Source organism: Erythrolamprus reginae, unplaced genomic scaffold (assembly GCF_031021105.1).
Source record: "Erythrolamprus reginae isolate rEryReg1 unplaced genomic scaffold, rEryReg1.hap1 scaffold_239, whole genome shotgun sequence".
In the NCBI taxonomy this organism is placed as follows: Eukaryota; Metazoa; Chordata; class Lepidosauria; order Squamata; family Dipsadidae; genus Erythrolamprus; species Erythrolamprus reginae.
In genome coordinates this window covers 1,400-28,126 of record NW_027248606.1, presented here as the reverse complement: position 1 = coordinate 28,126, position 26,727 = coordinate 1,400, and the positions used below count along the sequence as shown (strand labels likewise).

Genomic DNA, 26,727 nt, shown 5'->3' with positions numbered 1-26,727 from the left:
TATTATTAATAGGAAGAATTGATATATGTTATTTGTTTCATAAATTATTAAGAGTAAAGAACTAATATACGTTATTGTGTTTTATGGATTCCTCTGCTGAATATTCAGCAGGACAATAGGGTCCCTCTACCCATGGCTGACAAGTGTATTTAGCTATATATTCCATGACTTCAAACAGAGCCTTTCTGGCCTTGTTAATTTTCTCTGTGGTCTCTTTCATGAAGCCACTGGGAAGATCCTGGAAGGATGTGGCAGTAGAGAGGACAGCTTGTAGCTCTGTTAAATCACACTGAGCCTGTTGGACTTTTTGTTGAAGATGTTCAGGAAGGCTCTGCAGGTTGGTTAAGACATTCTGGCAGACCTCCTGCATCTTCTGTGCAACAGTGTAGGATGTGGCTAGAGAATGGGATTCCATCTGTTATGAAACAAATGAACAAAAAGATCTGTTAATTGAACATCATAGGTGTTCATCTATGGCAGGGGTAGGCAAAGTTGGCTCTTCTGTGACTTATGGACTTCAACTCCCAGAATTCCTGAGCCAATCATGCTAGCTCAGGCATTCTGGGATGTGAAGTCTACATGTCATAGAAGAGCCAACTTTGCCTACCCCTGATCTATGGGATTATCTGAAGGGAGGGAGGGGGTGGGGAGAGAGGTTGACAGACGGACATAGGGCAACTGAATATTCTTGTTTATGCATGGAGACACCATTGTTGATTGCCGTTCCCTTGATTTCAGCCATGCAGTACATGCCAGGTGGCAGAATTCAAATCTCCTCCCTCTTTTCTTCCCCAAGCAATTTTCTGTATGTTGTGTATGTTCTATAAAGGATCTTTGACCCAGCTCTTCATCTCAGCCTTTTCATACATCCTGAGAAACACACCAACTCTCTTCTGGCTCTGGGAATAATTTTTGCATAAATATATAGTTTGTTTAATAATGTTGCAAGATCCAATTTGCGTTGGGGATAAAGATTTAGTCCAGTGTTGGCGAAACTTTTTTGATCCGGGTGCCAAAAGGATGCGCTTGCAGGTGATAGGGCGCGTGTGTGTACCCACACCTGTAACGCAATGCTCTCCCCTCCAGACCCGCATGCACACAACCCCCCCTACGTTGCCCTTCCACACATGCGGACAGGCCTCACTGAAGCCTCCGGACTTCCAATAGGCTTTTAGGGACTTTTTTTGCCCTTGCCCAGGGTTCAGAAAAGCCTCCTGAAGCCTGGAGATGGCAAAAAAACAGGCCAGGAGGCTTTGTTCCAGTTTTTGCTGGAGCAAAATGGCTTCAGGAGGCTTTCCTGAACTCTGGGGAGAGCAAAAACGGCCATAAAGAAGGCACGAATCCCAGTGGCCAATTAGATCCCACAGGGGTGGCCTTCTCCAGGTCCCGTTGACCAAACAATGTCGGCTGGCAGGACCCAGGGGAAGAGCCTTCTCTGTGGTGGCCCCGGCCCTCTGGAATCAACTCCCTCTAGAGATTCGACCAGCCCTCACTCTCCTCGCCTTCCATAAAATGTTGAAGACCCACTTTTGTCGCCAGGCGTGGGGATAATTACCACCTTTCCCCCTCTTTTTAATTATGTTTTTGGCCTTACTGTATGATAGAGTAGGTTGAATGTGTGTGATTGCATAGTTAGGGATTTTATTATGTTATTAATACTTGCTTAAATTGATTTAATTTTTATTATTGGATTGGTAATGTATTGTACTACTGTTATGCTGTGAGCCGCCTCGAGTCTTCGGAGGGGGTGGCAGACAAATCTGATAAAGTATAAACTATAAATATCAGCAGACCAGTGGGCCCGAGCTGACAGAGGGCAATGCCTCACGTGCCTTCAGAAATGGCTTCGCATGCCACCACATGTGCCATAGGTTCGCCATCCCTGATTTAATCCATTTAATAATGAATAATAATTACCAAATAAATCATAATTGTCTAGGTTTACCCAGTATGCCTAGCCACAAACCATGGTCAAGGCAGAATTTATTATTTATTTATTACTTAGATTTGTATGCCGCCCCTCTCCGAAGACTCGGGGTGGCTCACAACACATGGAAACAAATCATAAATAATCTAACAAATTTAAAATTCAAAGATTTAAAACGACCCCATATACTAACAGACATACACACAAGCATACCATATATAAATTAAACATGCCCAGGGGGAGATGTTTCAGTTCCCCCATGCCTGACGGCAAAGGTGGGTTTTAAGGAGTTTACGGAAGGCAGGGAGAGTAGGGGCAGTTCTAATCTCCGGGGGGAGTTGGTTCCAGAGGGCCGGTGCCGCCACAGAGAAGGCTCTTCCCCTGGGTCCCGCCAACCGACATTGTTTAGTTGACGGGACCCGGAGAAGGCCCACTCTGTGGGACCTAATCGGTCGCTGGGATTCGTGCGGCAGAAGGCGGTCTCGGAGATATTCTGGTCCAATGCCATGAAGGGCTTTAAAGGTCATAACCAACACTTTGAATTGTGACCGGAAACTGATCGGCAACCAATGCAGACTGCGGAGTGATGGTGAAACATGGGCATACCTAGGTAGGCCCATGACTGCTCTCGCAGCTGCATTCTGCACGATCTGAAGTTTCCGAACACTTTTCAAAGGTAGCCCCATGTAGAGAGCATTACAGTAGTCGAACCTCGAGGTGATGAGGGCATGAGTGACTGTGAGCAATGAGTCCCGGTCCAGATAGGGCCGCAACTGGTGCACCAGGCGAACCTGGGCAAACGCCCCCCTCGCCACAGCTGAGAGATGTTTTTCTAATGTGAGCTGTGGATCGAGGAGGACGCCCAAGTTGCGGACCCTCTCTGAGGGGGTCAATAATTCCCCCCCCCAGGGTAATGGACGGACAGATGGAATTGTCCTTGGGAGGCAAAACCCACAGCCACTCCATCTTATCCGGGTTGAGCTTGAGTCTGTTGACACCCATCCAGGCCCCAACAGCCTTCAGGCACCGGCACATCACTTCCACCGCTTCGTTGACTGGGCATGGGGTGGAGATGTAAAGCTGGGTATCATCCGCATATTGATGATACCTCACCCCATGTCCTTGGATGATCTCGCCCAGCGGTTTCATGTAGATGTTGAATAGCAGGGGGGAGAGGACCGACCCCTGAGGCACCCCACAAGGGAGAAACCTAGGAGTCGACCTCTGACCCCCCACTAACACCGACTGCGACCGGCCAGAGAGGTAGGAGGAGAACCACTGAAGAACAGTGCCTCCCACCCCCAACCCCTCCAGCCGGTGCAGAAGGATACCATGGTCGATGGTATCGAAAGCCGCTGAGAGGTCAAGGAGCACCAGGACAGAGGATAAACCCCTGTCCCGGGCCCGCCAGAGCTCATCCATCAACGCGACCAAAGCGGTTTCCGTGCTGTAACCGGGCCTGAAACCCGACTGCTGGGGACCTAGATAATCGGCTTCTTCCAAGGACCGCTGGAGCTGGAGCGCCACCACCTTCTCGACAACCTTCCCCATAAAGGGAAGGTTGGAGACTGGACGATAGTTGTTAAGCACAGCTGGGTCCAGGGAGGGCTTCTTGAGGAGGGGGCGCACGAGCGCTTCTTTATAGAGTGATGGAAAAACTCCCCTCCCCAAGGAAGCATTGGTAATCTCCTGGGCCCAGCTCCGCGTCACCTCCCGACTGGCCGAAACCAGCCAGGAGGGACACGGATCCAGTAAACAGGTGGCGGAACTCACAGCTCCAATGGCCTTGTCCACTTCATCAGGTGTCACCAGATCAAACTCTTCCCAGACAGGTGGACAAGTACGTGCCCCAGTCACCTCGACTGACTCGTTGTCAGTCGACTCTGTTTTACAATTGGAGTCGGTCGGCCCGGATCCGAGCGACTTTATCAGCGAAAAACGTGTTAAAATCCTCGGCACTACTCTGTAAGGGCTCCCCAACTCCCCCCTGGTTAAGAAGGGAGCGGGTCACCCTAAACAGAGCGGCCGGGCGGGATTCCGCTGATGCAATCAAGGCGGCATGATACGCGCATCTTGCCGCCTTGAGCGCCACTTTGTAAGTCTTAATAAAAGCTCTTACAAGTGTTCGGTCGGATTCAGACCTACTCTTCCTCCATCGCTTCTCTAGACGTCTCTTTTGGCGTTTCAACTCCCGGAGCTCCTCGTTGAACCATGGAGCTCTACGGGGTCTAACGCCACGGAGAGGCCGCAAAGGCGCAATCCGGTCAAGAGCCCCCGTCGCAGCCCTGTTCCAGGCCTCCGCGAGAGACTCCGCCGAACTGTGGACGAGTGCCTCTGGAATAACCCCAAGCGCCGTTTGAAAGCCCTCTGGGTCCATCAGGCGTCTGGGGCGGAACATCTTCATTGGTTCCGCCTCCCTGCGGGGGAGGATTGGAGCCAGGAAGTCAAGCCGTAGTAGAAAATGGTCTGACCATGACAAAGGCAATACTTCTAAGCCCTTTAGTCTCAGACCATTACTCAATTGCTCGGAAAGGAATACCATGTCAGGTGCGTGCCCTCCCTCGTGAGTTGGACCCTGTACTACTTGAGTCAGGTCCACGGCTGTCATGGTGGCCATGAACTCCTGTGCCAACCCAGAGGTTTCGCCGAGTGACGGCAGGTTGAAGTCCCCCAGGACGATGAGTCCGGGGAACTCCACCGCCAACCCGGCTACCTCCTCGAGTAGCACAGGCAGGGCTTTTGACACGCAGCTGGGAGGCAGGTACGTGAGAAATAAGCCCACCTGAACCCCTAAGTCCAACTTCATCAAGAGAGACTCGCAACCCGCAATTTCCGGAGCAATGAGTCTACGCAGGCAAAGGCTCTCCCTGGCTACAATAGCTACTCCTCCCCCCCTTCCCTGGGGTCGAGGTTGATGCCATATCTGAAACCCGGCTGGGCAAATTTCAGAGAGAGGAACACCTCCCTCCGGGCCCAGCCAGGTTTCAGTAATACATGCCAGGTCGGCCTCCTCATCCAGGATCAAATCCCGGATGAGGAGAGCTTTATTTACTACCGACCTGGCATTCAGCAGCAGCAACCTGAGCGTAGGGCCAGAGTTACACTCACCACCAGCACCCAAGGTTGGGCTCACAGAGCCAGAACAAGGGACCGTTATTAAGCAACGGTCCCTCGTTCCCCTGGAACGGCTAACTCTGTGGCCCCCGCCATATCTGCCTCTCCCCAGCAACACAGGGATATTTCGACCCTCTGCCCCCCCAGAGATCGGCGCCCCTTTCTCTCCTGTCTCCCGAGCATCAGGTGGGCCAGACCTATCATTCACTCTACTATCAATAAACTCATCCATACCACACACCCCCACACCCCCATACACTCCATCATACCAGTCATTCCATTCATAGCCACAAGCAAATTTATCCCAGTCATCCATTACTTAGAACCCTGATTACTTTAAAAAGTCAATTAAATTAATAATAGTATAAAATGGCAATTAATAACAATTTAAAAACACTAAAACCATTAAAATATAACTATATACAATATATACTAAAATTTCAAGTTAATATAAATATAAAAATTAATTTCGTTGATGGTATAAAACAGATCTTATATTCTTCAATCATCAGTAATCAGTCAGTCCAGGCATGATGTTCTTCTGGTCTTCGAAGGTCTTAGGTCTTAGTCTAATTTAAAAAGGCTTGATCTTAATTTCCTCTCTTTCTAGGAGTCTTTTTAAATCAGTCCACAGGGGGGCAGTGTTCTTCAATTCATCCACAGTCCGCAGGGGGCATAGTCTTTCAGCAATAATATACATAGATCACAAAAATTAAGGTTAAGAGGGGAAGGAGGGGAGTGGGGGGAAGGGAGTAGATAGAATGGTCCTTAGTTTTTTGACTCCCCTTGGCCCCCAGTAGCTCTCACCTACTGGTGCCAACGGGAGGGGGCTAACTTAATTTCCCCTGAACGTCCTCGTTCGTCTGTTGGTGTTACAGCTGACTTCCGGCACTTGACTCCATTTCTTCCCCACTGTCACTCTCTCTCTCCCTCGTGTTGTTTCTGCCGTTCCCAATCATCACCATCTCGGCACCGGACCTCTCACCTCTGGAGTCGGGCTGGGGAGCCATCTCAGTGGGGGATTCAACTCCCTTTGCTCCCCACAATTCCTCCTATCACCTCTTATCACCTCTCCACCGGCGCCGCGAGCCTCCAACCTCTGTCCGGTCCTGCCGCCATTCTCCGCGCCGGCCAGATGTGTCGCGCTGGGAATTGCCAGCCTTCATACACATTGAGAAACATCCAGTAGTTAGAGAGTTAACTCTGTCTAGTAATGTAGCTCCTCCTGTGTGATGTAACCTGTTTGCTCACTTCCTGCCCTACTGAAGAAGAAGGGCGGTCTCTAAGTTTAGAGTTCATCTTGCGGTTCATCTTTGTAGCTATAAGATGTGCCATATTGTCTCTCCGTAGACATTTTTATTTTTATATTTTTTTAAAATAAAACTAGTTTGTTCATTCGAACATGCTTTGTCTGTGCTTCAATATTCATCACCTCCGGAAGGTCCTGGCTCATTCTTCTGAAGCTGAGCACCTTGATGAGGTAGGGGCCCTCCTAATCTTGACATGGTAGCAGAGGATGGTTTTTATTGAAGAAACAGACCCCGCTTACACTCCGTAAGCTCACTAGCGATTACTCCTAATGCCAGCTAAAAGAAAGCGAAATCCTCTCAGTCAATCCTTCATAGATTCCCTCTCCAGCCAGCAGTTCGCCGAGCTAAGAGAGACTGTTCGTGTTGCCGATAGTAAAAGGAATCCTACGATGTCTTTGTATTCTGAGAAGGAAGCCTCTACAGCTGCCGACACTCACGAAACCGTAAGTTCCCATTACGTGATTGATGATGATGTTGGGATTCGGGAGGAAGAATGTAAATCTGCCCAAGGGGGTGGCTCCGGCAGTGTTTCAAATCAACCTAGTGATGATGAAGAATCTGAGGATCAAACGTTAACTCTATTCCCATCTCAATCATCTGTTTTGCATGTAAAGGCGTCAGCCAAAACAAAGCACCTAGATGACTTGAGTTCTCTCACTTCTGATAGAATTAAGGGGACATCCCTAACTCTGGAGATGATTGAGAAAATGATAGAAAGAGATGAAAAGGAAATTGATTCGTTAGAATCCCACTGTCTTCATTTTGATAACCTTCCTACTTTGAAAACTAATGAGCAGAGACAGATCTACTCCAGTTATTTACAAAAGGCAGATGATGCCAGAACGGAGCTAAGATCTTTAAAAAAACTTCAGCTTAAACTTCTTACAGAAAAAATGGAGGAAATGCCCCTGAGAGATGCCACGTATGCCTATTCTTCTAAAGAAGATAGACATGCGCACATTAGCCATTCTCCAGTGATCACGCACTTTTTCCCTCCTGCCTTATCTAACATAGAAGACATTCCAAAAGAGGAAGGGGGAGGCTATCAGCCCAAAGAGAAAAAACTTTTAGCAAATGCAAGCCGAGAAGGAGGGAGGATTTCCCCCACTGAAGCAAGTTACGCAACAGCGGCCACTAGTGGATGGTATGCCCGAAAGGAAAAGGCATTACCTGAAACCAAGCAGGGATTTTCCCAGGCAGATATGGCTGCAAGGATGCAGAAACAAAATGCATTTGTCTCAGGTCCTTCTGTTTCACCACAGAGATCTCCAGTCCATATTCCACAGATGCCAGCACAACTTCCCCAAGTTGGACAGCTACAAGGTTTGCCAGGAGGGGTTGGGGCTCAACTCCAACCACTCCCAGCACCTCAGATGGGTGCACCAACAAGGCAAACCATCACCTCTTCTGTTCTGAAAGGTGAGTTTATATTGCTGCCTAATGGACATAACTATCGGAAGTGGCTTCACAGAATAAATTTGCACCTACTGGCTCATGACATAGATGGGATTGCACATAATCCCCCAGTAAGGCGCTGGACTGCAGAAGAAAGAGAAGCTGACATAAAAGCCAAGCTACTCATTCTCATGAGCATGGACTCACAATTGTCAATAAGATATGACACACATGACTTTACTTCTGCACAGATATTAGAGTCATTAGATGGCATGTTTAGGCCAATATCAGAAGAAGGCAACTATATACTGATAGCCAAGTTTAATAACACTAAACTTCCAACTGGGGGTGAACTTGCACCACACTTATCTAAGATTTTAACAATGCATAAAGACTTAGAAGAAAGAGGATACCGCTATGATGACAATCAAGTAAATGCGGCTATTATAACTTCCCTTGGTCCTGAATGGAAGGAAGTTGTTTACAAGTTCAGCATACTCCCAATGGCCCAGAAATCTACTCAAAGACTCTGTAACATGCTAACTGAAGAAGCAGAGTTGCTGAACACTGGACTTAGGCCCATGTCAGCAGCATTTAAACCTAATTTGGCAAAGGGCGGTCAGCAGAAAACAAGTACTCCTAAGTACCCACGCCAGAAACCTTTTAAGAAGGATGACACTCGCAAGTCTCCTGATGTGCAGAGTGTGAAACCTGGCGAAACTGACAGTCCACCTTATCCAACTCAGCCAAAGAGCGCGCACAAGAAAGGATCCAGAGGAAAGAGTTCTGGGGCTGCAAAGTCAACTCCCAAAGACTCAAAAGATGAGAAACCTACTTATGTTGGTATCATCCGCCTCAGCACCGTCTCTGAGAAGAGTCCACTCTACGACATTCGTGAGTTATGGACCCTGGACAGCGGAGCAGCGGCACACATCGCATGCCGGAAGGAATCCTTCTCTGAGCTACACCCGACTGATGTCAAGGAAGTATACGGAGTTGGTAATCTTCGTTCCAAGGTGGAAGGAAAAGGAAAAGTCTTCGTCAAAGAACTGGACTCCCTTATCTCAAATGTTTTCTACGTTCCTACTGCCAAGAACAACATCCTCAGCGGATATTGCCTGAGAGAAGAATTGAAGGTTGTAATAAACTATGAACTTGTTGACACTAACATTATCAAGGATGGCAAACTTCTTGCTACTGCCATCCCCATCAAAGGTGTTTTTTATTTGCAACCAAAACCTGCCAGTAAAGGTGGTGTAAGTATAAGCGTTCCAAAGGGCGTTAGCACAGGTCCAGAGAGAAACCCTGGTGCCACCGCTAGTTCAAAGGCTCCTAAAGCCAATGAAACTCCTGAGGTTCCAAATGCTATTGCAAATGTTAAACATGTGTTAACAAACAAATCTTTTCATTCCAGGTGTATTCACAGATGGCATCGTCGCTTGGGGCACGCTTCTTACCCCGTCTTAGCAAAGATGTCTGAATATGCTGACGGTTTCAAAATTGATGGGGCTTGCAAAGTTTACTTAGATTGCAAAATTTGTAACTCAGCCAAGTCCCGGCACTCCCCAGTTCCAAAAATTGCTGTCCGACTGTGTACACGCATCTTTGAATTGGTCCATACCGACGTTGTCGGTCCATTTCGGCCTACTGTTGGTAAACGTAAGTATTTCTTAACTGTAGTTGACAGTTACTCACGATTTGGCTATGTTTTTCTTTTAAAACATAAATCAGAGGCGTTTGAGGCTTTTAAAGGCTTTGCTGCAGAAATACTCACCCAACACGACGTCTGGATTAAGCGGATTCAAAGTGACCGTGGAGGAGAATTTATGTCGCAAAAGTTCCAAGGATGGATGGCCAGGAATGGAATCCGCCAGCAGACCTCATCACCTGGGACTCCCGCTCATAATGGCGTGTGTGAGAGGAGGAACGGTATTTTGCAGACGATGTTCCGTTGTCTCATTGAGGATGCGAACGTGGACTTTTCATACTGGGGCGAAGCATTAAGGTATGCTAATTACATTGTTAACAGAACATGGAGTAGCGTCATACAAGACACTCCTTATTACTTGCTTCATGGCAAGAAGCCTGATGTCCAGAACATTTACATTTTTGGTTGTTATGCCACTGTTAACATTCCAGTTGAACAGAGAAGAAAAGGAGGTCCCGTGTCTGAAAGAATGAGATTCATCGGCTTTGATGAAGTCTCCAAATACCACAAATTTGCTGACTCTCATCACAGAGTTTACATTTCCAATTCAGCTAAATTTGAGGAAGACACAAATTGGTCCAGTATACATAGTAATGATACTTCAGTTTATTTTCCCAAGGATGGTATGGTGACACCTGATGACCAGGGAGCTGTGCCAGATGTTCCTGACATCCCAAGTGATGAACAACCTTCAACAGTCGCAGAGGAAACCTCTTGTGATGAACTTGAAGGCGGAAATGATGATGAAGGATGGACCAGCGTTCCAAGGCGTTCCAAAAGAACCACCAAAGGAACTCCTCCAAAGAGATTTACACAGCAAGTATCTGAATCTCCTTATCTTTTCATGTGTAATAACCTTACACTTCCACCTGATCATTTTCACCAGATCAAACTTTTACCTGACTCTGAACAAGAAAAATGGTATGAGGCTATGGAACGCGAACTGGACTGTTTAAAGAAACTTAAAGTGTTCCAGCAGGTGGAGCCGCCTAACAAGAAGAAAGTCATTGGCACACGCTGGGTGTATAAAGTCAAACAAAATCCTAATGAAGGAAAGCTGTACAAAGCTAGACTTGTAGCTCAAGGATTCTCTCAAGTTTATCCAGATGACTACACTGACACATATTCACCCACAGTCAGAAATGAGAGTGTCAAGATTGCCCTGATCACTGCTGTTGCTTTGGGCTTAGAAGTTTTTCAATTTGATGTAGAGACTGCCTATTTGAACGCTGATCTGAATGAAGAGATCTACGTCAAAGGTGCTCCCGGATTCCAGGACCGAGAAGGTGAAGTCTGGTTTCTGAGCAAGTCTTTATATGGCCTCAAGCAGAGCGCCCTCTGCTGGTACAAATTGTTATCCCAAAAGCTAAATTCAATGGGCTTTATTAAGTCCGAATCTGATGGATGCGTGTTCACAAAAGGGCAAGGTAAGACTTATGAAGTTGTTCTTGTTTATGTTGATGATATTGTTTATGTGGGTCTGAATGAAAGCACTAGTCAAACTTTTGCTAAGGGCCTTGAACAACATTTCACCTTGAAAAGCCTAGGGCATATTAATGATTATCTAGGTGTTCAGTTTGAGAAAACTGAGAAGGGGTTCTCTCTTTCACAAGAAAGCAAGGTTGACCAGCTTTTGCAAAATTGTAACATGTCTGATGCAAATACTTGTCGTTCTCCTATGCAGACTGATTTTTACAGGTTAACCCGAGGAGAGTATCCTGATTTTGAGAACAAAACGCTGTACCGGTCAGTGATTGGATCGCTATTGTACATCAGCAGTTGGACAAGACCTGACATTTCACTGAGTGTGAATCTACTGTCCAGATACGTTGGGAGAGCAACCACGTTTCACTGGTCTTGCATAAAGAAGTTGCTGAAATACATGAAGCTCACAAAAGGCAAAAAGCTGTACCTCGAGCCAGATCATGTTGAGTACCCTGAAGTGATTTGTTATGCTGATGCTGACTGGGCAAGTGACACGGAAACACGTAAAAGTACTTCTGGTTATATCATGTTTTTAAATGGTTGTCCTTTCTTTTGGAAAGTTAGGCAGCAGAAGTTCATTTCTTGCTCTTCAACTGAATCTGAATATGCATGTGTTTCTGATTGCTGTAATGCATTAATGTCTCTTTTTCCTCTCATTAATAGTATTTGGGAAAACCCGATGTTACCAATTTTTATTATGGAGGATAATGTTTCAGTTGCATTCATTGCTGAAACTGAATTTGTTGGAGCTCGTTCACGGCACATTCACATCCGGTATCAAAATACCAGAGAGAAGGTGAAAGAAGGATTCGTGAAAATTCAGTACATACCTACTACTGAGCAGATCGCTGACTTGCTGAATAAGCCATTGCCAGCTGATCAACATGAATACCTCACCAACAAAATGTGCCTCAAGTGAATTGATGTCTTGATGTCCTGATGTCCCTTATGTCTCTGATGACTGACAAAGAAGGGGTGTCGCGCTGGGAATTGCCAGCCTTCATACACATTGAGAAACATCCAGTAGTTAGAGAGTTAACTCTGTCTAGTAATGTAGCTCCTCCTGTGTGATGTAACCTGTTTGCTCACTTCCTGCCCTACTGAAGAAGAAGGGCGGTCTCTAAGTTTAGAGTTCATCTTGCGGTTCATCTTTGTAGCTATAAGATGTGCCATATTGTCTCTCCGTAGACATTTTTATTTTTATATTTTTTTAAAATAAAACTAGTTTGTTCATTCGAACATGCTTTGTCTGTGCTTCAATATTCATCACCTCCGGAAGGTCCTGGCTCATTCTTCTGAAGCTGAGCACCTTGATGAGGTAGGGGCCCTCCTAATCTTGACAAGATGTTCCTCCGGTGCCGGGCTCTCTGTCCGCTCTCCCTCGGCACCCTCGACACCCCCTCAGCAGTGACTCGGTGTTCCTTCGTCCTCTCCTCAGTGAATCTTCACTGAGCAATGGCCATTCCCTATTTTTTTAGTATCTTCAAAAGATGAATCATTCTCATGCTGAGATACCTCTGTCTGATTTGCTCCATTGCTCTGGTCCTGCTTAGGTTCTCCTTTGTACCATTCCTTCCACATCTGGTACATTTTTTCGTGACCTCTGTGAACTTTGTAGTCCAATTCCTCCTTGGTATATTTTAGCTACAAAAAAGCAAAAAAAAAAAAAAAGGAAAAGGGAAAGAAAAAAATCACGCACTCAAGCCTAGTGTTTTGCGTTTGGCATCATAACTACAGTTTTGGCTCAAAGGCCAGAGCTATACATTCCCTACTCTTATCATAAGAGCCACAGCGGCGCAGTGGTTAGAATCTAGAACTGCAGGCTATTTCTGACGGCTGCTTGTGAAGCTGGTAAAATGAGGACCTAGTTTTTTGCGGGGCAAAATTCTGAGGGTAGTAATAGCTATTGCTATCTTCAATTATTCAGAAAAATCTCTTAAGGAACTTCCATCACGTTTATTCAGGAAGTATAGGTAGCCCTTGACCTATAACTATTCATTTTGTGACTGTTCAAAGTTACAACAGCACTGAAAGTCAGAAATTACTCCGTTTTTTCTTGTTTTTCTGCATTATTTTGACTTTTTTCTGAACCATTCTTTCCTAGTCATTCTATGCTTCTGTAATACTTTTTCTTTCTTTATATATGATCTCTTATTGAAATGTAATAGTTTTCTTAAAAAAAAAAGAAAATATTTTCCCCCAACAGACAAAATAAAAAAGAACCAGTGCACAATCAGCTGGGCATTTTTTCTTCATTATATAATTGCTGTAGCCTTTCACATTAGCATTAATAAACAAGGCTCATTTTGGCCTGGGAACCTCAGAGGGCATTGCTAGTGATCTTCTAACATGACCAAAGTAGTTGTAGTGAATATTTGTGTGTGCGTGGGGGGGGGAGGTTACTATTGGACAGAGGATTAAAGGAACAAATTGGAACTTCAAGCTTGGCAGATGTTTAAAGCATCCACCTCACCTTTTAAAATTCCTCCAGTGAGAGAAAATACTTAAATCTCTTTCAGCTTTGGATGTTCCATTCATGAAGCCCCATAAATGACACCCCCCCTAAAAAAAATTGGCATATGTCCACTCATATTCCAGAGATACATGGATTTTCATCTGTCCTGGGGTCAGAGATTTACTGAAGTCCCTTAGAATTGAATTTTTCTTTACAGTAGTGAACTGCCCTAAAGCAGTCTCAACTTGGTATCTTGCAAGTATCTTACACCACATCTCTCATCCTCTCCCAGACACGGCCAGATTAGAAAAGCTGGAAAACTATTTTTGGAAGAGTGCTTCAAAGGTTTCTACCAACGCTCCTGCCTATTCCTCGAATAGAAATCAGAACATTAAAATGTACTAAGGTTGTGTGAAGAGTTCCAAACAAGCAATTATTCTGGAGTTATATTAACAAGCAATATTGAACAACACTGCTTTCTAATCAAAAAGTCACCAGCCTGAATTTGCCATTAATCCTTCCAGGTGAGTATTATGCACTCACTTAAGATCAGAGCATACAAGGCACTGCACTACATTGTTGCATGACAAAATGGCCATGTCAAATGGAGATTATACTGTATAATTACAATCCAGCACATCTGGAAAGCATCAAATTGGGGAACGTAGCACAATTTTTTTTATTAATGAAAAGGTTGAATCCACATGAAGTCAAGCAGGAAGAACCTATGCACAAAAGATGAGCAGATTTGCTATAATACAAGAAAATGTTGATGTTTTCTCCCCCATTCTGAATCTGATTAATGGATAATGTAGGTCTGTGTTTCTCAACCTTGGAAACTTTGACTTGATTCTCTGGATTTCAATTTCTACAATTCTTAGCAAAGGCCATCCTATCTGGAAGTTAAATTTCTTAACATCTTCAACGCTAAGAAAGATTGCTGTAGATAGACTGTTAAGCAAGAATCCAAGTGGAAGACACAATGCACAGTCCCTAAAAACAGCACTGCAGGCAGACTACCTGGTTAACATATACATTGTGCAAAGCCCTTGTTTTTAGACCAAATCCAAATCTACATAACTCAATCCAGCTGCTCATTAACCTTTTACTGGATACTAATGGTAGAACAAGATTTAGACACAGGAATATTTATATCCTGCCTTTGTCCTTTTCATAAGTAACTCAAGGCAGTGAACATACCCAATACTTTCTTCTCATTTCCCTACAACCATCACCCTGTGAGGTGGATTGGGCTCAGTGTGGGTATGGCCCAAAGTGATTCAGCCAAATGAGTAGTGGCTATTACAGTTAGGTTATTGTAACCATCATTCATCATCAGCCCAATTTATCTTTTAATATATTTTAAATCAAATATCTTTTAAGAGTTTTGCTATGTACAGTGGTACCTCGAGATACGAGTTTAATTCGTTCCGGACCTGGGCTCTTAAGTCGAGCAGCTCTTATCTCGAACGACTTTTCCCCATAGGAATTAATGTAAATAATTTTAATTGGTTTTTAATGAAGAAATGTACATGTACATATAAATGAATAATGAAGTTTCTTTCACTTAACTTGTAAACTTTGTTAAACTTTTAATTTTACATATGTTCAACTTCTCTGCCACCCAATCCTGTAGGACAGAGGTCCCCAACCCTTTTTGCACCAGGGACCGGCTTTAAGCGATCAAGAGAGGAATGGGTGAATGAATGGACGGAGGGTGGGAAGGAAGGAAGGAAAGAGGGAAGGGACAGGAACAGAGGAAGGAAGCAAGGAAACTTATGAAAGGGGAGAGTAAGAGAGGAATGAGTGAAGGGAGGGAGGGAGGGAAGAAGGTGGGAAGGAGAAAGAAAAGAAGAAATAGAGGAAGGGAAGGTAAAAGAGAGAAAGAAAAAGAGCAAGAAAGAAAGAAAGAAGGGGAAGGGACAGGAACAGAGGAAGGAAGCAAGGAAACTTATGAAAGGGGAGAGTAAGAGAGGAATGAGTGAAGGGAGGGAGGGAGGGAAGAAGGTGGGAAGGAGAAAGAAAAAAAGAAATAGAGGAAGGGAAGGTAAAAGAGAGAAAGAAAAAGCAAGAAAGAAAGCAAGAAAGAAAGGGGGAAGGGACAGGAACAGAGGAAGGAAGCAAGGAAACTTATGAAAGGGGAGAGTAAGAGAGGAAGGACTGAAGGAAGGGAGGGAGGGAAGAAGGTAGGAAGGAGAAAGAAAAGAAGAAATAGAGGAAGGGAGGGTAAAAGAGAGAAAGAAAAAGAGCAAGAAAGAAAGCAAGAAAGAAAGAAAGAAAGAAAGAAAGAAAGAAAGGGGGAAGGGACAGGAACAGAGGAAGGAAGCAAGGAAACTTATGAAAGGGGAGAGTAAGAGAGGAATGAGTGAAGGGAGGGAGGGAGGGAGGGAAGAAGGTGGGAAGGAGAAAGAAAAGAAGAAATAGAGGAAGGGAAGGTAAAAGAGAGAAAGAAAAAGCAAGAAAGAAAGAAAGAAAGAAAGAAAGAAAGGGGGAAGGGACAGGAATAGAGGAAGGAAGCAAGGAAACTTATGAAAGGGGAGAGTAAGAGAGGAAGGACTGAAGGAAGGGAGGGAGGGAAGAAGGTAGGAAGGAGAAAGAAAAGAAGAAATAGAGGAAGGGAAGGTAAAAGAGAGAAAGAAAGAAAGCAAGAAAGAGAATGAAAGAGAAATAAAAAGCCTCCCCTTAAAACCTTAAGACGAGACAGTCTTGGGGGGGGGCGGGCGAAACGCCTCTGCAGTCCTGGAATAGGTCACTCGCTTCATACCGGTCTCTCCGTCCCACCCCATCCTGAACTCCGGCGGGTGTAAGAAGCCGGGAGGTAATCGCCCCGTTAGCCAGATGCGTTTGGAGAGGGCAGAGGGCTTCATCTATCAATCTGTCAAATTAAACCCAATCAGAGGTGCCTATTCGAGAATCCTAACTACGCTCTCCCTCCCTCCTATGGAGATTCAAAGCCTTCCCAGACCTTTTTCCATCACGTGCGGCCGGCCACCTTCGCGCAAGCTAACCGAGTTCTGAAAATGCGCCGTAGCCTCGGATTGCAAAACACGCACACGATCGGGGGAGGGGGGGATCCAGATCTCTCCCTCTCTTTCTCCTTCACGATCGATCCCTGGAACTTATGAAAGGGGAGAGTAAGAGAGGAATGAGTGAAGGGAGGGAGGGAGGGTAGAAGGTGGGAAGGAGAAAGAAAAGAAGAAATAGAGGAAGGGAAGGTAAATGAGAGAAAGAAAAAGAGCAAGAAAGAAAGCAAGAAAGAAAGGCAACTTCAAAGAAAGGCTCACTAAGCATCTCTCACTCTCTCTCTCTTTCTATCCCTCTCTTTCTCTCTCTCCCCCCTCTCTCTTTCTCTTTCTCTCCCCCTCCTGGACTCCCGGATCGCTCGCTTCTCCGGAAAAGCATCGCACCTTTTCACTAACCTTCCCTGTGTTTCGGAAGCCTCCGAACGCCGTGCGGTTTCAGCTTTCCAATCCTTCACGTTACTTTGCCGCTAAATCGTGTGGGAGCAATCATGCTTTGGGGGTTTGGCTGGGGGGGAGAAGTAGCACCTTCCTATCTCCCTCCCCCCCAACCAAACCCCCAAAGCATGTTTGCTGCCACACGATTTAGCCAGGACAGGAGCGAAGTAACGTGGACGATTGGTGAGCTTCCAATCCTTCACGTTACTTCGCCGCTAACTCCTCAGGCGCGGAAGTTCGCGTTTGGCGTTTGGCTTCAGAAGCGGCGTGGCTGTTTTAAAACGTCGCTGCTGGCCTGGGGGGCTTTGCAGAACCCCCCCAGGCCGGCAGCGATGTTTTAAAACAGCCCCGCCGCTTCTGAAGCCAAACACGAACTTCCGTGCCTGAGGAGTTAGCTCGCAAACGGCGGGTCTGTTTTAAAAGATCGCTGCTGCTCTGGGGGGGTTTTCCAGCTACCCCCGAGCCCCCAACCCGGGCTCGGGGGTAGCTGGAAACCCCCCCCCCCAGAGCAGCAGCGATCTTTTAATACAGGCGCGCAGCTTCTCCTTGTTAACAGGAGAAGTTCCTGAGGATTGGAGAATGGCCAGTGTTGTGCCTATTCACAAGAAGGGCAGTAGAGAAGAAGCTGGTAACTACAGGCCAGTTAGCTTGACATCAGTTGTAGTTAAAATGATGGAGACTCTACTCAAAAAGAGGATAAATCAGCACCTAAAAAACAATAACTTATTGGACCCAAATCAGCATGGCTTTACTGAAGGCAAATCATGTCAGACTAATCTCATTGATTTCTTTGACTATGTCACAAAGGTGTTGGATGAAGGTGGCGCCGTGGATATTGCCTACCTGGACTTCAGCAAAGCCTTTGATACGGTTCCACATAAAGAGCTGATAGATAAATTAGTGAAGATTGGACTTAATCCCTGGATAGTTCAATGGATTTGCAGCTGGCTGAAGCGTAGACATCAGAGAGTTATTGTTAATGGCGAGTATTCTGAGCAGAGTCAGGTTACAAGCGGTGTGCCACAAGGGTCTGTTCTGCGTCCTATTCTTTTTAATATATTTGTGAGTGACATAGGGGAAGGTTTGGTAGGGAAGGTTTGCCTATTTGCCGATGACTCTAAAGTGTGCAATAGGGTTGATATTCCTGGAGGCGTCTGTAATATGGTAAATGATTTAGCTTTACTAGATAAATGGTCAAAGCAATGGAAACTGCAGTTTAATGTTTCCAAATGTAAAATAATGCACTTGGGGAAAAGGAATCCTCAATCTGAGTATTGTATTGGCAGTTCAGTGTTGGCAAATACTTCAAAAGAAAAGGATTTAGGGGTAGTGATTTCTGACAGTCTCAAAATGGGTGAACAGTGCAGTCAGGCGGTAGGGAAAGCAAGTAGGATGCTTGGCTGCATAGCTAGAGGTATAACAAGCAGGAAGAGGGAGATTATGATCCCACTATATAGAATGCTGGTGAGACCACATTTGGAATACTGTGTTCAGTTCTGGAGACCTCATCTACAAAAAGATATTGACAAAATTGAACGGGTCCAAAGACGGGCTACAAGAATGGTGAAAGGTCTTAAGCATAAAACGTATCAGGAAAGACTTAATGAACTCAATCTGTATAGTCTGGAGGACAGAAGGAAAAGGGGGGACATGATCGAAACATTTAAATATATTAAAGGGTTAAATAAGGTCCAGGAGGGAAGTGTTTTTAATAGGAAAGTGAACACAAGAACAAGGGGACACAATCTGAAGTTAGTTGGGGGAAAGATCAAAAGCAACATGAGAAAATATTATTTTACTGAAAGAGTAGTAGATCCTTGGAACAAACTTCCAGCAGACGTGGTAGATAAATCCACAGTAACTGAATTTAAACATGCCTGGGATAAACATATATCCATCCTAAGATAAAATACAGAAAATAGTATAAGGGCAGACTAGATGGACCATGAGGTCTTTTTCTGCCGTCAGACTTCTATGTTTCTATGTTTCTATGTTTCTCCGCTGACTCCTAAAGCGGGGAAGTTCGCCAGGAGTCAGCAGAGAAGCTGCGTGTCTGTTTTAAAAGATCGCTGTTGCTCTGGGGGGGTTTTCCAGCTACCCCCGAGCCCCCAACCCGGGCTCGGGGGTAGCTGGAAACCCCCCCCAGAGCAGCAGCGATCTTTTAATACAGGCGCGCAGCTTCTCCACTGACTCCTAAAGCGGGGAAGTTCGCCAGGAGTCAGCGGAGAAGCTGCGCGTCTTTTTTAAAAGATCGCTGCTGCTCTGGGGGGGGTTTCCAGCTACCCCCAAGCCCGGGTAGGGGGCTGGAAAGCCCCCCCAGACCGGCTGCGATCCTTTAAAACAGGCGCGCAGCGCGCAGCACCCCTCTCACAGCCCTGTCAGTTCCGAGCTGCGAGAGGGGCGCGGCGCGCTTTCCCGAAAGTGACGGAGAAAGCCCTCGCAGCGAATGCGCTCCCAGCCAGGGAGAGCGTTCAGATCCCCCCACCCCCAGCAGAGAGCGTTCAGATCCCCCCACCCCCAGCAGAAGCCAAGGACCCGCAGAGTGGGGCGGCAGGGGAGGCGACCGCCTCTCCACTCACCGAGTGCCGGGATACGAGCTGAGAAGAGCAGGGCTGGTTTGCTTTCCTTTCTTCCCGCGCTGATGCAGAGCAAAGCGTCACGCCCCCCTGACGCTTTTGGCGGCAAAAGAGCCCAGCGTCGCTTCGGAAGCCGCCGAAAGCGTCAGGGGGGCGTGACGCTTTGCTCTGCATCAGCGCGGGAAGGAAGGAAAGCAAAACAGCCCGGCTCTTCTCAGCTCGTATCCCGGATTTGAGCTCGGGAGACGAACAAAAATGTCTCTCCCCTCCCAGCTCTTATCTCGAGTAGCTCGTAAGTAGAGCTGCTCGTATGTTGAGGTTCCACTGTACAGTATATTAAATGTCAGCTTCTTCAATAACACCTCTGTGAACCTGCAAATGACTCTATAGCAGTGATGGCGAATCTATGGCACGGGTGCTGTAGGTGGCATGCAGAACAGTATCTGCTGGCACGCGAGCCTTTTCCCCAGCTCAGCTTCAATGTGTATGTGTGTGCCGGCCAGATGATTTTTGGCTAGCACAGAGGCTCTGGGAGGGCATTTCTGGCTTCTGGAAAGCCTGCAGGGGGATGAGGGGGGGCATTTTTTACCCTCCCCTGGCTCCAGAGAAGCCTTTAGAGCCTGGGGAAGGTGAAACATGAGCCTACTGGGCCCACCAGAAGTTGAGAAACAGGCCATTTCCAGCCTCCAGGGGGTGGGGGAAGGCGTTTCGCCCTCCCCAGGCATTGAGTTATGGTTGTGGGCACTCGCAGATGCACGATAACGCGCACACATGCTCTATTGGCACATGAGGGAAACAAGGTTCGCCATCAGTGCTTTATAGAAAACAGTCTGCCTCCATTCCATGGCTGAATCAATGTCCCCGAGTTCAGCTGCTTGGGCTATTTGCTAAAGAGACCATTCAGCAACTTACATGGTCCAACAAGGATGCTGTTTCTCGCCCAAGGTCTGACTATTCACCCTTTCCTTTTATTTCCCAAACATAGCACAGAATGACTGAGTTTCTTACCAAGTAAAAGAGCTGTTCAAGCTGGAGCAATGCCTGCTCTGCACCCAGTTTGATCTTTATGCGAGAATGCTGGTAGGCTCGACTACAGAGCTTCATCGACAAGGAACTCAGGCGCCTGTAGTAACTTGGCTCTACTTCCTGATTTTCAGGAGAGGCTACTCCAGAGCGGTCCGAAAATGCAATGGCAACTAAACAAACAACAATTAGATCAAAAGAGATCCCCATTCACAATCCCTGAGCTAATATTATCAGTCCGTTCATTTCACAAATAACATTCCTCACAACTAGGTTTCCGAGAAATTTTAGCTAGTAGTCACTTTATTCCTCAAATAAATCCCCCTTGATTAAGCTTTGGGGAAATCTGAGCTATACTTCGAATAACTAAAAAAAAAAAGATTTCAATTCCTCTCCCTCATTGTTAATAATATTTAATTGAGGAAGTGAGGGGATTATTTTACCACATATACTACAATTTGGTGAGGAACCACAAAAAGAGATCAGCGTTGGCCCAGACTCCTTTTCACTGCCCTCCCTTCCCCAGCACTACACTATTATTACATTTTAGTGTAGTGAACCTAACCTTTATGCCGTGTAAAAATAAGATCCATAGGCTTTGTGAAACTGTTCAGTTAGATTTTGTGAAAGAGGGCAAGATGGTAAAATACAACCCTTTTGGTGGAGATGGGTAGGTATATACATTTGATCAATAAATAAAATAATATGTACCAGGCTCCCCATCAATCATCTGCCACACTTTAGGACAGTGTTTCTCAACCTCAGAACTTTTAAGATGTGTGGTCTCTAACTCCCAGAATTCTGTGGGATGCTAGCTAGGGAATTCTGGGAAATGGAGTCCACAATCGTAAAAATTGCTGAGATTAAGAAACACTGCTTTAGAATGTTTTTCGTAAAGTCAGAGCATTCATTTCATAAGCCTGATAAGCCTGTACTTTTGTTTGCTAAAATGTGACCCAATTTTTTTTTTTAAGTAAAGCATTTCATTTTTGGTGACCTTACACCAAAATTGAATGGCCAATGAGTAATAATGATAGTGATGACTTGTTATGGCTTTGAAATTTTTAGATTGGTTGAATCTGCAATGCCCAATAGGCTACCAATTTCTCCTGCCAAAGAATACCAGCACAAAGAAATCAGCCAGTCCTGATCTACGTGGAAAGTATGGTTTTATTTTGGCTTTGAGGAATTGTTCTCTCTCTCTATCTCTTTATCTTCCCCTCCTTACATAGCAATTAGTTTTAATGTATTGCTTTAAGGGGGTAGAAAGGCCCATGCCTTTCATTTAGGTTAGGTGACAATAAGTTTTCAATAGTCTCCACAACAGAGGAGAAATAACAGATACCCTTTTCAGTTAAGTCTTCAACCTAACCTTTGCATATGTCTTAAAATCAGCTGTAGCAAGGAAGATCAGCTGGAAAGAGGATCGACAGAGGGATTTGAAAGAAAATTTATAAGATGATAAGCCTGTACTTTGATTTGCTAAAATGTGACCCATTTTTTAAAAAAGTAAAATTGGTTCTATTCAGGAGTTTATGCATTGGATGCCTGGATTTGATTCTTAGAATACTTTATTCTCTAATAAAGTACATTTAGCCACGCCTCTACTTGTCCTAGTTCATTTCTATGCAACTGACTGAGGGCACCCGCCTTCTCTTACATATATGGTCTCCTCCCCTGTCTATTCCTGTGATGGAGAACCTATGGAGCGCATGCCACAGGTGGCACATGGAGCCATAGCTGAGGGCACATGAGGCCCTCCATGAACAGACAAACTGGAAGTTCGTTTATCTGAACTTCTAGTTTGTCCATTGGGCCGTTTTTTGCATTCCAGAAGCTTTAGGAAACCTAAGGTTGAAGAACAGCCCATTAGGAGCATGCATGGCATGTATTTGGTGTGCATGGGATGGTGTTTGTGGGACAAAATTAGAAAAAGGTTTGCCATCACTGATCTATTTCGTGTCAATGCTGCACACTGCATGTCCTTTGGCACAAAGATCTACCTGTTGCTGGAAATGCAATTTACAACAGTTCATTTAGTGACAGTTCAAAGTTGCAATGGCACTGGAAAAAAGGGACATATGACCATTTTCAAACCTACGACCACTGCAGCCTAAACAAGCAAAATCAATGGAGAAGCCAGATTCACTTAGCAACGTGGTGGCTAATCTAACAACTGCAATGATGAACTTACAGCAGCGGCAAGAAAAGTCATAAAATAGGGCAAAACTCACTTAGCAACAGAAAGTTCGGGCTCAATTGTAGTTGTAAGTCAAGGGCTATCTGTGTAAGCAGCTTTTATCTTAGATAAGATCATTCAGTTCCTCTATATAGGCTAAATAAAATCACACACAATGGGCTTAGGTTACGTCATGGATGATCGAATATGGTTTGTTGAATAAGCCACAATTACTGGCTCATCATATCAGTTGGGTCTTTCAGATTTCGCATCACTCACTGACAAGCAAGAGCTCTCTAGGCAAGAGATTTTCCCTATCAAAATTAACAGCGCTCAATTTTAAGAAAAATTACCTACAAAATATTAGATTCCATGGTTTTTAAAAATAACTAATCTAATCTGTTTAGCATACCTAAGTCCTTGGAGAAGGGCGGCATACAAATCTAATAAATAATAATAATAATAATACCTCCCCATGCTTACTTCTGACATATTTTCAATATTGTATATCTTTACTAGGCCAGCATATGCATTCTTGGTCTACTTTTCCTAGCTAATGCCTTTCAGATGTTTTAAACTTTACTCAAATGAAGAAGTTTTAAAAACTGAATGAATGAAAGAAGAAATGCTGTTAGTTGGTTAACATAGAAACATAGAAGACTGACGGCAGAAAAAGACCTCATGGTCCATCTAGTCTGCCCTTATACTATTTCCTGTATTTCATCTTACAATGGATATACGTTTATCCCAGGCATGTTTAAATTCAGTTACTGTGGATTTACCAACCACGTCTGCTGGAAGTTTGTTCCAAGGATCTACTACTCTTTCAGTGAAATAATATTTTCTGACGTTGCTTTTGATCTTTCCCCCAACTAACTTCAGATTGTGTCCCCTTGTTCTTGTGTTCACTTTCCTATTAAAAACACTTCCCTCCTGAACCTTATTTAACCCTTTAACATATTTAAATGTTTCGATCATGTCCCCACTTTTCCTTCTGTCCTCCAGACTATACAGATTGAGTTCATTAAGGCTTTCCTGATACGTTTTATGCTTAAGACCTTCCACCATTCTTGTAGCCCGTCTTTGGACCCGTTCAATTTTGTCAATATCTTTTTGTAGGTGAGGTCTCCAGAACTGAACACAGTATTCCAAATGTGGTCTCACTAGCGCTCTATATAAGGGGATCACAATATCCCTCTTTCTGCTTGTTATACCTCTAGCTATGCAGCCAAGCATCCTACTTGCTTTTCCTACTGCCCGACCACACTGCTCACCCATTTTGAGACTGTCAGAAATCACTACCCCTAAATCCTTCTCTTCTGAAGTTTTTGCTAACACAGAACTGCCAATGCAATACTCAGATTGAGGATTCCTTTTCCCCAAGTGCATTATTTTACATTTGGAAACATTAAACTGCAGTTTCCATTGCTTTGACCATTTATCTAGTAAAGCTAAATCATTTACCATATTACAGACCCCTCCAGGAATATCAGCCCTATTGCACACTTTAGAATCATCGGCAAATAGGCAACTATCTCAGCTATTGTATACATTTACTTTTGGATTAAAAAATTAACTGTTTTACGGTTTTAGAATTATATGCCATCCAGGGTCACTTGGCAGAGATAGATAGCTGTAGAAATAAAAGAAGTTAATAAATTTAGAGGTCAAACTTATTAAAATGTGGATAATCAAGAGAGGGAACCGCATAGTCTTACAAAATTCCTCATCCGTGATTGGCAGAAAGTGCTCTAATAAGTCATCCGATTTGAAGATAATCTTGTCAACACTACTCGCCATCATCTGTGCCATGTCGATATCCATAATGGTGTCCACAGCACTCCTCGCTGAACACAACGTTAATTCCATGCTCTCCGCGGCAGCTTCAATGCTTATATCTAGCATGGTATCCATAATGTCCTTTACTTCAGTTAATTTGGTATAAATAGATTCAATGGCATTTGTCATGATCTGGCAGTGAAAATCCAAAAACAGAAGAATGAAGAAAATCGACAGAATTAAGCACCAGCGCATATATACTGTATCTTCCTCTCTAAATTTGGGTTACTGTGTTCCCCCAAAGTAAGACCCTGTCTTATGTTGTTTTGAACCCTGAAATAAGCATTTGGTCTTATTGCCAATCACTCAAAATCCCGATTATCAGGGGATGTCTTATTTTGGGGAAAACAGGGTATGTGTCGTTTTTGCATCCAATTTGAATTTTATTTGTTCAGTTTGCTTTTAGTGCAGCAATTACCTTTAAAAAACAACAATAACAAATATACAGATAGTCCTCAACTTACAACCACAATTGAGCCCAAATTTCCATTAGCTAAGCAAGGCAGTTAAGCGAGATTTGTCCCATTTTAAATCTTTTGCCATAAAAGTTAAGCAAATTATGTAGTTGTTAAGTGAAACTGACAATGACATTGTTAGATGTCAGCTGGTAAGATTAGAAATTGTGATCACACAAGACACAGTGCAACTGTCATCTATACATGCCAATTGCCAAGCACCCAAATTTTGATCATGCAACCATGGGGATGTTATAATGGTCATTAATTGTGAAAACCTCTTAAGCTACTTTTTTCAGTGCCATTATTAACTTGGAATGGGCACTAAATGAATGGTTGTTAAGTAGAGGACTATCTGTGCACAAACCAAATTGATTAGCATGTTCTAAGATTACTGAGAAATGGGTCAGGGTAAGAAATGAAACAAACATTCCCAAGAAAAAACTTTTATTTATGAAAATATCCGCAAAGCCAGTGAAATGCTTTATAAATCTGGAACTCAATTACCCTGCTAATAGGAGTAATGATGCTGCTGAACCTAGGGAGCGCATGTCAAATATGGCATGTTTTGGGTAACACACCAGTGTTTACCAACACCTAACAACTATTCTCAAAAGCACATGCTGTTCTCATGCAATTATGTGACATCTTGGGAGCTGCATGAGAATGGGGGTATGTGTGCGTTGCCATGCAGCCTCTGGAGGTTGTGCGAGGGGGCCACGCTTTTGCACAACCTCTGGAGGCTCTAAAAATCAGGCAAGTATCAGATAGTTTTCAGAAGCCACAGAACCTACACAAAAAAAGAATGTGAGGCCTCGTGTGACCTGGAGCTGCCTCAGAGACCTGTCAACAGAAAAAACACCACCTGAAGGTAAATGACATGGCAGATTCTGAGGAATCGCACAATTGTTTGATACTTTTCAAAATATGTAAAAAATTCTTTCTCATGTGTTTTTTGTGTGACACACACACGTAAGAGTCCCCCTCTGATGGAGATAGGCAATTCAGAAATGTGAATAAATAAAATAAAAACGTTAACTGTTTTCCAAAATGTTGACATGCCAAGCCCAAACGTTTTACCCTCACATAGACCCTACTAAACATAAGGGGCTGTTTTACATTTTTTATAAAAAAGGCAAAAAAGCATTTTAAAATGTTTGCTGGAGGAATCCTACTAGTCCAAAAATTTGGAAGGTGAAATATTTAAAGGAGAAAATAAAATGTCTTTTTTTTCCACCCACAGGAAGAAAAGGCTGGTTGGCATTTCAGCATGACCTGGTTGGTTCAGCACCTGCTGATAACAGCTATGTCTGAAATCCATTCTCATGAAGTTGATCACTTATCTGTTGTACTGACTACGGTAGAGAGAGAAAGAGAATTTGTGGTCTTCTAAGTCTTGCTGAATTACAGTGCCCTGCATCCTTCACATTCCCTGTCCTAAGGACGTTGGGAGTTTGAAATTCAATGAAATGTAAAATGTCACATGTTGGTTACATGAATCTACACAGATAGATATGATATTTATATTTATGATATTTATATTTATTTACTTACATATTTACTTACTTATTCCAAAACGGAGTCAGAGCTGCTAACACGTAAGATAAATACAACAATAGTAAAATAGGGAAATAGAACAATCAGATTAAAATCAATAATATAATAAAACAGTATCCTAAAAGAACCATGCATACACTGCAGTCAATCTAATATTATGGAAGGTCAAGTGATTACCTGGTCCACCGTCTGTTGCATAATAGGATATTTGTGTTGTAGCCTGTAAAGATTCCTACAGGCAAACAT

The 26,727-nt window shown here is 44.3% G+C and overlaps 1 protein-coding gene across 1 annotated transcript; it reads right to left on the bottom strand.

Moving 5' to 3' along the window:
- Window positions 1–26,727, bottom strand: LOC139156043 (perilipin-3-like; the record flags this gene model as incomplete). The annotated part of the gene is made up of 5 exons (XM_070731390.1): window positions 1–415; window positions 12,455–12,583; window positions 20,437–20,624; window positions 24,349–24,601; window positions 26,659–26,727. Coding segments are annotated over 5 exons (993 nt in total), but the record flags the coding sequence as incomplete, so codon positions are not given.